This window comes from Xiphophorus hellerii, chromosome 5 (assembly GCF_003331165.1).
Source record: "Xiphophorus hellerii strain 12219 chromosome 5, Xiphophorus_hellerii-4.1, whole genome shotgun sequence".
Classification (NCBI taxonomy): Eukaryota; Metazoa; Chordata; class Actinopteri; order Cyprinodontiformes; family Poeciliidae; genus Xiphophorus; species Xiphophorus hellerii.
The window spans coordinates 12,234,491-12,248,072 of NC_045676.1; the positions used below are offsets into that span (position 1 = coordinate 12,234,491).

The 13,582-nt window shown below is 38.5% G+C and overlaps 1 protein-coding gene across 1 annotated transcript in view; it reads right to left on the bottom strand.

The window, feature by feature from the left end:
- LOC116720168 (multiple PDZ domain protein) overlaps positions 1-13,582 on the bottom strand; it is a 63,703-nt gene that overhangs the window by 17,429 nt on the left and 32,692 nt on the right. The window contains exons 21-30 of the mRNA XM_032563298.1: positions 11,681-11,980; positions 8,283-8,477; positions 7,565-7,742; positions 5,811-5,921; positions 5,462-5,527; positions 4,664-4,732; positions 4,094-4,193; positions 1,530-1,738; positions 960-1,051; positions 743-860 (exon numbers count right to left, since the gene is read on the bottom strand). Coding sequence (XP_032419189.1) covers positions 743-860; positions 960-1,051; positions 1,530-1,738; positions 4,094-4,193; positions 4,664-4,732; positions 5,462-5,527; positions 5,811-5,921; positions 7,565-7,742; positions 8,283-8,477; positions 11,681-11,980 — 1,438 coding nt within the window. The remainder of the gene's footprint in view (positions 1-742; positions 861-959; positions 1,052-1,529; positions 1,739-4,093; positions 4,194-4,663; positions 4,733-5,461; positions 5,528-5,810; positions 5,922-7,564; positions 7,743-8,282; positions 8,478-11,680; positions 11,981-13,582) is intronic.

Genomic DNA, 13,582 nt, shown 5'->3' on the forward strand with positions numbered 1-13,582 from the left:
CTTGAGATCACATGCCCAAAGCTCCAGACTCCAGAGCTTTTCACCAGTGAATCGGACACATTGTACTTTGTAATGGAAGGCTTGGAAGCAGGAGAAACCCATTCTATAGGCCTCCTTACAGACTGTTCTTGAGTTACTCTGAAGGCAACACACATTAGGAAAATCTGCTGTGTGATTTTACATGGCTTTGCCACCTTGTGGGAGAGTTGCTGTCATTTCCATTCACTTCCACTTTTTTAAAGAGAGATGGACACATTCATTCACAAATCCTTGTGAAGCAATCTGCATGACAAGGTGAAAAACAGGAAATTACATTGTTTTTCAGCTGTGTATAATTAGGGGTGTAATTGTAAAAGAAAAGAAAGAAAGAAAGAAATGAAAAAACTGAGGCAATATGCTTTTCTGTATATTAAGAAACCAGTCTGTTTTTATAAATATATTACTGTTGTGAACAGACAGTTTTCTAATGCATAAGAGTAGTTTTCTACTCAGTAACTCCCTGAAAGTCCAGAATGGTATTTAAAATCCTTTGCCTTATAGGTAAAGCTCTTTTCTGACCAACATCCAGCAGAGTGTTTCACTCTCAGACAGCAGGTTTATTTCTGAATCCTGGAGTGACTGAGTAGAATGGGAAGTAGAGCCTTCGGGTATCAGGCTACTTTCTTGTGAAACTACTGCCTTATTTGAGAGATGTGGCTGTCTTGGATAACAGATGCATCTATGAGGGGGAAAGGTATTGTACCTGGTGTAGGATGACATGGTCAATGCCATGTGATTCACCCTCTGCAGCGTCCGTCTTAGAGTCCACTGTGTCCTCATCCTCTCTCCTGATTCTCTTCAGCATTTGGCCCGATTTGTTTCTATTAAAATGAAAGTTGTTTAAGAGTAACTCATCAAAACGTGATTTTTTTTGTTGACAGAAATAGCGGGTGTGTAAATGCACATAACAGGTTATTTACCGGATGAGAATGATCTTGACTTTAGACGGGGCGTTGTTGATAATGGTGGTGGCATTTTGATGACTCCGACCATACAAGATCTGGCCATTTATCTGAAAAAAAAGAAAAGAAACAACCCTTGAGTTTGTTTCTGTTTTTTCTTTGACTAACTCTGCATATGCCTTTTCAAAATGCCCTTTGATTTTATGTGCAACAATAATTATTGTAAGGATAAAAGTATTGAAATTGTCTAGAAAAACTTTCCATACCCCCTGAACATTTAATGTCATTCTGCAAACAAAATCTTAAGCTTAGCTTATTGGGATTTCATATGACAGACCAGCTCAAAATAGTGTTTACTTTATTTGAATGGAAAAGGTTTTCCAATTTTTTTCCAGATAAAAGTCTGAAATGGATGGTTTTTGTATTCATCCACCACTTACAGGAAAGTTATCAAATTCATATATCAAACTCAAATTATGTTTCTTGTGCTCCTGCTACAGTTCTTTTTTGTGATAAGAGTACCCTTTCTAAGATTCAGACCATTTGTTCATCTCAGTTAAATTTGTTCCCCATTTCTATTGACCTTACCTCCAGTAGCTCGTCCCCAACATGTATTCTCCCATCCAAACCAGCAGGCCCATTCGGGTCTATTCCTTCCACATAGACACTCATTCGTGCCCTGGAGCCCTCCTCGTTGCCTGCGAGTCTAATTCCCAAACCGTGAGCTGCAGGGTCCTTCTCCAGCTCAATCATGTGGAGCTTTCCTGACAGGCTGCCATAGCGCTGGAGCATCTTCTCTAGCAGAGAGGGAGTGTTAACAAACAGGAGGGTTGTTAGGAGGAGAATATAATGGCTCAGCCAAAAAGTGTGGCCGACTACATCTAATGACTGACACTTGGAGACATGTGGAGAAGCAATCCAGACTTGAGGACAGTGTGTGGGCGTACGTGTGTGTGTGTGTATATGTTGCTGTAGTTTGCCTAGAAGGGATATTTCTTGTTGTGGACCCAGGACAATGTCTGGGTTTCTGTTCACTGCACATATATAATATAATTGTGCTGTGTGTGCATGGGTGTGTGTGTGAATATGAACTTCTGTGGTGATATACCAGTGGATATATGTTTATATGTGCATGAGTTGAAATCTGTGGCTGTTAGCGAACATTTTAATGCATGTACACCCCCTCACTTATAAACACATGTTCGAATGAATAGTTTAAGTTACCTTACCATTACCTAATCCAGCTTTTTGAAATGTTATGGGAAAAAACTAGCTCTTGTGTTACTGACAAAAAGAGGGTTGTTAAAAGTATTGACTGCCAGGGTTCCATAGTGTGTGGTATCAGCAATTTTATAAAAATAGGAAAAATAATTACTTCTTCAGCGAATAAATGTGCTTGAAATTAAAGGTAGGATTTTTCTAAATATGTCGGTGTTATTTTATGACTTCTTACACATTTTCCAAGAGGTGCCAAAAAATATGACTGGCACTGAGGTTTGTACGTGAGAATGCCTTCCTGTTATTTTTGTTTTTAAAGCAGGTGCAAAAGAGGATAGAGAAAACAAAACTGTGTCATATTCCATAACTAAAGACAGCTCCATGAATTATGCACCTTCTGAATGCTGCTTGTAGCCAGAATTATAACCTTTATTTAAGGAAAGGATCAAGGTGGCCACTAAGATAGTTCCAGGTCATAACATTCATTTCCACCAAAGGAACAAAAGAGTAATCAGCCAGTTCATTGCTCTAGCCAGTTGGTCTCCCGTGTAAATGTCAGAAAAATATGTCCATGTCTTTTTCAAATGGTGTAAATTCATTGTTTGTGAGCATTATAAGTACAGTCTCCTTCAGCGTTATTTGTGTCTTAGTGGGTTTGCAGTTGGGTTAGATGAAATGGAGTCAAAATCATACCAAGACAGTTTGGGTATATATGCTGTATTATAATAAGAAGAAAGTGACAAAAACATTATGTTTCAAGGCCATTACAATCCATCTGGAAATGCATCTATTACTGAAATCTGTCAGAGCACCATAAACACTGGTCTAAAAATATAACTTATCTCAATAGGAGAGGCTACTTCAGTCCACAGGTTTATGTAACAAGGACCTAAAAAAGGCAAAATATTTCCACCCAATCATATTATCAAATATATTAATATTAATTGATGCTTTTAGAGAACTGACAGGAAACACTAGTCAAACCAACAAAGTAACATTCCCAAACATGTCACTTTTTGGAGCTTGCTCACATTATGAATTGAATTTCATCATTTTCACATTAAACCACAATTCTAATGACTATAATTATTTGTTGAATGATAATACGACAGTGATAGGCTATTGTTTTGTGAGATTCTGTTTTGCAAATAAACCTACTTCAATTGACTTTGCAACTTAACCTCTGACTTGTCTTCCTTATGTAAGGAAAAGGAAAAACAAAAAATATACAGTAGATTTCTGCTTTTATTTTTAATTATGTCAGTTTTGGTCCTCCACAGCCCTTTGGTCTTCATGATGATGTTTTCTAATAAACCTCCAAGGCTTTCAGAGAACATCTGGAAATGGGTTTTTGTTAAGATTAAATTATGCACTAGTTGAGAAGAGGTTGAGAGAGCATCCTGTATACAGAAGCTGTTAGTCCTTGATGCAGTCTTTGGAGTTCGATTCCTGACCCTGGATTGTAGCTTCATGTCACTTCCCTTTCTCTCTCTGCCCATTTTTGGCTAATACATCAATATTAGTCAAAAATGTCACTATTGGCAAACAAAAAGAAAAAAAAGAAAAGAAATCACTCACTAGTATACTATATTTAATATTTAGGAGTTTGGAGAAGCCACTTTATTTAGGGATGAATACAAATGTACACTACATCTGTCAGATTTAAATTAGTAAAAATAAAAAAGAATTTAAAAAAAGAAATTTGAGCTATTTATAATTTTCTTGTCACTTCAGTATGCCGGACTTTGTATTGCTGTATCAAATCCCAAGTGTGGCCACACAATAAAAAGTTTGAGGAATGGGAATAGTTTTCGAGGTTCAGTATCAGCATGTGCTCGTTCTCTCTCGAGCTTTGAGAGGGTGGCGGTACTCCCCAAGGCTTTGGGCAGCGGGTCTATTTATGTCTGCATGACGTCTTTATGATGCACACTTACTCCTGCCGGTGTCGTCTCCGTCCTCAGCTGCCGCATCGGCTGCTGTTGTGACATTTACGGGGCTTCTGCGATCCATTCTATCGGATGTTGGCGATGGGGCCTTGGGGAAAAGTTTTTGCATTATTGAAAAGGCAGAGTTTGAGATGCCTCAGGGGCCCTTCAGGCATAAGCTGAATGACCCCTGAGGCTTGTTCCATGTGCTTGATGAAGCAGAGGGAAATGCTGGTGAACAAGATGAATTAATGAACAAAGTTTTTAATGCCAGCTATAAATAACATGAAAGATGGCCAGAAGAATCATGCATTATTTGTAGCAGATGCACAAGTACATGGGAAGATAACTTCAAAAGAGTGTGCTGTCTATTTAGAGTTATGCATCTGCATCAAAGCAAAAATAAAGACTTTTTAGCAAACAAGGTAGCTGCAAGGGACTTTGAACTATAGGGGTTCTATTTACAAATGTGCACATTAATTACTTTCTTGCAAGTTAGTTTGATGCAAATGCAAGGCTTCTTTTAAGATGTTGCAGTAAAAGTCACACATGCACACTCACACTAAACAATGCACAAACCTTAAAGGGGGTGGGGGTGAAAGGGTTCGCAGGGGAAAGACGGAACAGACTGCTGAGAGTCTCTGCCTCCTAAGATCATGTAAGGAAACACAGATGTAGCTCTACGCATTGCTGCGCAAATCGCACACTAAAAGAAAAAAATTTTTAATTCTGCGTAGGTGTTAATGACTCATCACTCTTTATATAAAATGTAATGCATATCACTCAATAAACTGCTGAAACACACAGCCAAACCTCTGTTACTGTGTGGGGGCTGACATTCGGTTTGAGCAGGTGAGTTTTGTTCCGAGTTTCAATATGTACTGCAGTACCTGCTCTTTACCTCTGCAGGGCAGTGTTTGGTTTATGTTTAGAAGCATAATTTAATCAGCTGTTGATGACACTTTATATCAAAGCATGATTGTAAAGGTATGACATTCCCTAATACCTACAGCTCTTGTCATATTTCTTGGCTTGGAAAATCTTTGGAAACATCCCAGAAGTTAATGTTATTATTATTACTATTAAAATACTATAAAGTGTTCTCTTAAATGATAAATAAGGTGGACAAAATAAAAATGATGGGGAATGCTGGTTCTGCTTCTTCGCTCTTCCTCATTTTTTTCAATGCACTTTTGAAGTATCGGATTGGGCCTTAACGTCGACCGATACTCAAAATCAAAGAACTCGGATTCGTACCCGGAAGCAAATAAACCTGATCGACATCCCTGAAAAAGGAATCAAACTTTTCGGCTAAGTATACATTCAAAGCCAAAAATTACAGTGTGACAGTCCACATAGGCAATGAATCTACCTTACCTTGTTGTTGTGTGAGTCAGACAGCGGTATAGGAGATAGTCTTTCATGATTGATGGGATTGGGAGACTGTAAGAGGAAATACAAGATGCAGAGTAGGCAGATGAAAACCTATATGACTACAAGACATGAATACAATTTTGATTACATTATCAGTAAAAGATACCTGTATTTAATATGTTATCTGTCAAGCAGCCATCATGATTTCAGGTTTCAAATATTGATGCATATTTGCTGGAGCATACCAGTGTAACATATATTGAAGCATGTGTGTAGTGCTTGTGTCAAGGTTAAATGAAATACCTACGTATTGACATATATGTGTTTTCTGAATGTTTCAGAGCAGCTGTACCTGAGTTCTGTCCAGACCGGACTGAACCAGAAGGTGAACAGTGTCACCTGCCCTGCGGATGGCTTCTACTGCCTGCTCATGGCTGGCATCTCTCAGGTCCACGCCACTCACCTTGGTCAAGAAAAAACATACAAGCTAGATTATCATTATCATTTGGTTAGAAAAAACCAGAAATACTATGCATGTTGCTAAAGAAATTCCTGATTTGCTGAATAAGTTCACCTGTTAACTGGATCTGTGAACACACAGGTACAATAAAGTCACTCCAAAGAGTTCAAAATCATCAATTTGACTTCCATAGTTCAGCTACACAAAGAATTTGCTCTTCATCAGTTGACCGCATGTTCCACTCCTTCTGTAGATCTTGTCATCTCCAGACATCTTAAATATAGTTTTGTCAATACCAGAATGTTTTTATTGGCCCATCATTCCCAGTAACCTACCATTTCTAATATACAAGCCCAACTACAGAGTTTGGCCTAATAAGTGTTGCTTTTGTGTGGGCGTGTTTTTTTTTTTTTTTTTACATGTACCCAACATTCTGGACATGCCTGTAAAAATGGACTGTGCCTCCTGTTTGTGAAAGTCACTTATGTTTTATGTGCGAAGTTATAAAACAGGGATGTGAATGGCTGGTGGAAATGATAGAATAAGCCCGCACTTCACAGGGTGTGCAGTGGTGCTTTCTATCAGAGGATGCTGGTAAGAAACAGCAGTCATAAACCAGACTGACGTAGTGGTCCAACTTTTTCTGAGGCATCACCTCTACTTCTACGGCCCCCTCCTCCTTGTGGGGAAGGTATTGGTGATGGTGCAGACTAGATTTTAATTTACAAACAGGTAAATATCTAGTCTTTTCCACATCAGAAAAAGACAAGTGGTCGATGTAGAGAAAATGAACATTTGACACAACCATGTTTGTGGAAATGGATAAACTCTTCTCCTGGGACTGGTAAGAAAATGTTCTGACAAGTTTTGAGTTAAATCCACTGACTCAAGCTCAGAAGAGGATTTCACTTCCAAAGTGGTTTCTTCAGGTGGGAGTTGAACAACCAGCCATAGAGCTTTGGGTAACCATGAGAATTCACATCCATATTCTGGGATGAGTGGTGTGTACTCTAGTCCTAAATGTAAAAGGCTTTTGTTTTACTTTAAAATACTCAACAAGAAAAATAAATGTTTTTGCCTTCCTATATGCAAAGTGTTGTTGAGTCCGTGCTCAGAGCTGCCTCAGATGTTTGTATCTGCTTTATTCAGCTGAAGCGAGTGGGACCTGACATGGTCTGCTGTTGTCACCTCTTTGCCTCAAGGCTCAACATGTTGTGCATTCTGCAGCCATTCTGCTTATCACAGTTGTATATAAAGAAAAAATGTTATCCAAGTTACTGTAGCCATTCTGTCACCTCAGACACGCATTGCCGTTCTTTAATCATACTCGTCAACAAGGACATTTCTAAAACAGCTTCGCACCTTGACTCATTTAAAGAGGTCATATTTTATTCCCACAGTGATGGTTGATATATAAGTTATAGATCTAGAATGATTTTAATTATCGCACTTCAGTCAGATGTTTGACTTTGTTTTTTTTGTTCCCCTTCCCCCCAATTTTACCTTCGGTGCCTTCCTCCATCCATTTAGTCTCACTTCCAATTGTTTCATTTTTTAAAATATTGTGCTATGTAGTTACTTTATTACAACCACTTCCTGACTTCTAAATGTGTAACCTTCAAGGACACTCACACACACACACAAACCTCCAGTATCCTGTCCCCAACCCTAAGGGTGCCATTAAGTGCTGCAGGGCTGTCGGGGCTGATGTGCTTGATGAAGACACCCCTCATCATCTCTCCACTGTTCAGTCTGCGGCCCATGCCTCTGCCTCCCATAATGCTGATACCTAGCGATTGGCTCGGTGCTCGAGTCAGCTGCACACTGTTACACAGAGAAAGGAGACAGATACTGAACAGGTCATTATCCCCCTAAAAACTAGAGGTGTGCTCAATACACCGCTGCAAAAAAAAAAAAAAAAAAAATGCAAATATAGAATTAATCCGATTTGTATAGCCTTATTTCTATTTTATTTTTTTATTTTTGCAAAAATTTTGTTTCCCTGTACTCGCTGCTTACACTGAGGATTATATTCCAATGATTAAGTCAAAACAAAAACATATTGTTTCTCACAAGAAGCCACATGAATGATGATTTTTGTTGTGTGTGTGCTGTGTATATTATGTGATTTATCCAAGTGGCACAAACACAATAAACACAAGACGGTAAAGCAGTTACTTTCTCCAAATCTCAAAAAAGATGTAGCATGGAAAATCTGCTATGCTGTTCTAAGGCCACTGTGAACATAATTGGAGCCCTCTTGGATTCTGTAAACCTTCTCTAACACAGAACACCATGAAAAGCATCATGGGAATGAGTTTAAGAGCATCAAACAAGTGAAACTGAACACAGGGAATTACTGACCTTTTAGGCTGATCCCAAGACCAGGCTGCATGTGAGCAGACCTCTTCATTGTCCTCTTCTTTGCCATCAACCTTTATTTTCACCTGTGGGTTTTTTACTTTTACACCTTCATTTGTTTCGTCTGCTCTCTCCTTTACATCTTCATCCTCCACTTTGCTATTTGGAGATTTTTGGAGGGATTTTGGAACCTGCCAGCTGGTGGTAGGAGAAAAGACACCCAGAGGAGAAAACAGAATGAAACTGATTGCAAATCATTTAAATGCTTTGAAAAAAAAATTGCATTTTAAAAATGATGCTCTGAAGCATGTTATGTGTCATCCGAATTAAATATCAATTTAATATTTAATTGATATTTATTAAATATTAAACTCCAAATTATATGTAAATAGGTTTCAAACAGTAATTTTCAGAATTTGCAGACAATGTGATGTCCAACAACCATTACCTCTGTCAATTCTATAATTATTAGCTGTCTCCCCAATTTTGTGAGCTGAGCAGCTTTGGGCAATACTACAAAAAGCCCCAAATATTAGGAGGTGCAAACAAGCAATTTCAATGTCAAGTTATGAAACTGCCATCAGTTAGTGGTTAAAATCTTACATTTTCAGCATTTTAAAACAGCATTAATTAATCCACTTTACTCCAAACAAGAGCTTAAGGCAATGAATTCTTTTTTTTAGATATTTCAGCAATCAATAAATAGCACCGCATCTTAAATGTAACTGTATTGTATAACAAAAAAACTGGTTAAATCTTCTCTTCAAATATCAAATCACCCAGTTTGCTTTTGACTCCTGTTATGAGCTTCTGGTCCCTCACATGCTGACAATCAGATACCTGATTAGTAGAATCTGTGAGTATGGAGCTTACAACATTCAGTTGGTTTGACTGATCTACACAAAGTCCACAAGCTGTGTTTAGCAAAACAAAGTTTCGGCAGTTATTTGGAATAAGCTCTAGTACCAGTAGATGATGAATATCACAAGATTGGCTCTTTAAAACGTGATGTAGAGCAGTGGTCCCCAACCACCGGTCCGCGGACCGGTACCGGTCTCCCCTCCCCCCCGAACAACAGCATCGGACTCGATACTTACGACGCGCCCCCTCCAGCATGCGAATGGCTGACCGGTCCGCGCGACTAAAAAGGTTGGGGACCACTGATGTAGAGAACCAATAAACAGCATAAGGGTGAGTTTGTCAAGTAAAAAACAAAGTTGTTCAGCTCAAAGTTTTCAAAAATGTGAGGTCAATCACCATGGGTAACCCAAATGCTCAACTGTACTGCTCAACCCACAAATGCAAATAATTTCCGAATCAAATGTCGTACCTTTGAAAGGCATAAAAAAAAACAGGCTTTCCAACAACAAAGCAATTACTGCCAAATTACTGATGTGACAAAGAAATAAGCAGTCAAGCAATTTTCCTTACTTTTACATCTCTCTGTCTCTCTCTAAGGGTCTCATCCTCCAAACCTACTTGCAGATTTAGTAGCACTGTAATAATAATAATAATAATAATAATAATAATAATAATAATAATAATAAATCATTACCTCATCATAAAAGTAATATCATTTTTGCTGAATAAAACAGGCCTCATGATTATTATTGTAATAGCAATTTGCGGTTTAATATATATATATACTGTATATATATATAAAACAATGATAGTGATAGCAGATAAATTTGCACACAGTGATTGTAAAACAACATTTTCAAGCAGTTACCTATTTACTACTTTACAAGTCACAAAGGTTGATACTGAATTATATTGTTAAGCCTTGAGAAAATACACTGATTAAAGTGCAAATAGCCCTGAAAATATTTATTTTCTCCCAGTGAAGTCACAACAAGGTTGTGTCTTGAGGTGTGTGTGGGTGTGTGTTAATGCATACAGTATCTCTGTTGACAGCGTGTGCACCGAGTTTGTGTGCGTGTGGGAGAAAGAGTAAAAGAAAGGCAGATTTTTTCATGAATATGTTTAACGGTGCACGGCTGTAATAAGAACCGAGGATGTGCTATCACACAAGCCTGTAGCCAGTTAATGCTCAGAAGAAAGCAGAACAAATGATTCCAGCAGGACTGAGAGGGCGACTGGGAGAAGACGGCAGGAACCAGACTGGGAGAAGAGACACAATGAGGAAGAAAACACAGAAGAGTGAGGGTGGGATGAAAGACAGATGCAGACACATAACAGAAGAACAGACAGACATGATTGAAAGATAAAAATGAAGAAAGGATTGCAGAGAGTAACGGATGATGGCAGGGAGAAGAAAAGTGAAAACAGGAACAAACAGAAGCGAAACAATTCATTCTTGCTGACACTCAGCTCTGAGATCCATACACGAACAGCTAAATATAACTCAGGGATTCAACACAGAGAAGAATGGAGAGGAAGAAATATCAACTGGAACAATAAGCTGGCTACATCCTGTGGCAGTGTTTTCTCACCTATATGGTTAATTAAAGTGACAGATGTTGGATCTTTTCAAATATTAGATATGCCATATTTGTAGTTCCATAACTTTGGTGCAGAATTAGTATTGACTTAATTATGGAGTCGTTCGGTTTTCATAAATGTTAATTAGAACCAAGGTGCAAACGAGATGTCTGATGTTGTACTCCACCTTAAGTGTGTTAGGTTGTTAAATTAAATAACTTATAATGTCACGTTTATTTAATTTTATTTTATTTATGTCAAATTGTTCTGATAAAGAATGGAACTGGATGCTTTGGTCAACACCAACGCCTTGCGTCAATTTGTCTCTGAAATAAGTTTTTTAGTTTTCCAGGTACCTGTATCATGCCCCAGTGACTGACATTAATCAGCAAGTGTTAGATAAAAATTGTAAATTGATCTCAATGAAAACCCTGTGCAACTCTTTTGTTGGCTTTGTCACCTTCTTTCCCCTGTGATGGTTAGTGATATACAAAACATGTATTAAGCAATTGATTATGATGCTAAGTCTTCAGCTGTAATTTTGTAACACATTTGTTGCGAAACCTGGCCATGCTACCACAGATATTGGGAGTTTGGTTAAGTTAGAAACTCAAAATGATTGAAAAATGCCTTTTATCGTGACTCAAAGCAGATTTACTAGACATCCCTAATACTTGATTGTATGAACTAAAAAGTAAAACTAATATTATTGAACTCCTGCGAGCCTAATTTGCACAAATTCAGTTACAGTTTCATGAATGAAAAGTTGTATGTGGGTTAAAAAAATAAAATAAAGCCATTAGCCAGCTAAGCAGCTGGTACAACTAAATACCGGTACAGGTAATTATCATAATATGAAACTCTGCTGACTCTGCTGCAGAGTTCTGCAGCTCTGGAGCTTTGGTAAGAATCGTATGACCATAAATAAAAGGCTGAGCTCTCTCTCTGTCTTACATTACCTTGTGTCTGAGGCTAGGGTGATGGTGGGGACTATGGCTGGCCCTTTAACGGCTTTGAATGAAACAGTGGCCCTGACTATGGGTGGCTCTGGAGCTGTTGTTGTTTTGTATTTGACTGAAGCAGACAATCTGAGCGCTGATGAAGCCGGAGGACAGGAGGATCTGGCTGAGACTGATTCAGGCTCAGGGGTAGGTAGGATGGGCGAAGAAGATGGACTGTCTGTCGAGATGGATGCCAGAGGAGGCAAACACAGACGGGTTCGGTGCTCATCCACCTGATGAGCTGGAACATAGGTTATCCTGAAAGCAGGGTTAGATAGAAAAAATATATATAGGTAAGTAAAACTGACAAGGAAGCTTGTGTACAGTATTAATCACCATTAATTCAGGAAAAGTTATTTTTCTTTAGTGAGAACAAAAATAGTTGAAAAGATCAGTAAGTAGACATTTGGCCTTGATGAACATAATTTAAATACATTTTTATTTCTAAGACTCAATGTATAATTTACATGTTTTATTTCATGGACAATGTGGCATTTTGTTGACTTCCAGAAAACCTTATGGTTTGCCACCACAATAATCCTTTGGTAAATAATCTGGTAATTCTATGAGTAAATGAATCGAATTTGTAAGTAGGTTACCTTACTTTGGGGGGATAAACACAAATGCACATCTTTTAAGCTTTTTATCTGTGAAAACATTTGAGAACTATGTAGCATTGTTTCTTCTCTTAATAATTAGAAATAGAATCCCACAAAAATAAACTGAAGGTTGAAAAGGTTCAAGCACTAAGAATATTTTTGCAACCACACAATGCTCTATAGATATTTGAGAAGCCATTAGAGTTCAATGAGCACATGATTGATATATATCCCATGCTGTTTGATAAAATGACACATTCTGGACCATCCACAGGGGTTTTATTGTGTAAACTGAGAGAACCACTAGCAACAGCATTTCACTTGTCAACTTGAGATAATTATAGGTCTGTACTGAAAGCTGTATGGCATGCTGAGTCTGATGTGGCCTGATTGGCATTCAAGCTCTTGCGACACATACGTCATGTTCTGTTAATTGAGCAACATTCTCATGTTTCCCTTTGAACAGGTTCAAAGATGGCACAAGGCATTATTGTCTCCAGACACAGTACTCCTTTTTTTAAAAAAAAATCCAGATCTGAGATTAGATTCCTCAGGAGAACATCCATCGCCTCATCACAATGTTCAGGCATTGTAGAGAGGTCAAACAGGCACATGAAATAAACACTACTGAGCCTCACTTTGACTTGTCTTATGAGTTCGACTGTTTCTAGCGTGTGCCACTCAACCTCACACAATGGCTCTGGCTCCGTATTTGTCAGTGAGGTGACGTTCCATGTCCCTAAAGCCAGATTATACCAACAGGAAATGATCAAACCAAGGGTTCCGCCCTCGCCTTCCTCCCACTTTGCACGGCACCTGATCCTGATATTCCTATCTGCAGGTGGTGGGCCCAGGCAGAGGGGGCTTCCTGTAGCTTCTTTGAACTAAGTCTTGTCATGTCCCTGGAGTCAAAGTTCAATAACCAGGCACTCATCCGCGAGCTCTCCCACAGACCTGGCTCCATGATGGTGCACTGATATCCCTAATTTGGGCAAGATTCACCTCTTGTTGTGGTTAGCCATATTATCAGAAGACTTAAAACTGCTTTGAGCTTCTGCACAACATTCTCTCTGGTGTTCTTTAGTTTTTGTGATGTTGTTTGCTCACAGATCTTCTCTAACAAACCTCTGAGACTTGTAAAGAGTAGCTGGTTTTGAACTGAAATCAGATCATACAAAGGTGGATTCTATTGACTGCACTAATTATGCAATTGTTGAAAGCATGTGGTTGGTTATTTTTCATCCTATCAGAATTAAGGGAA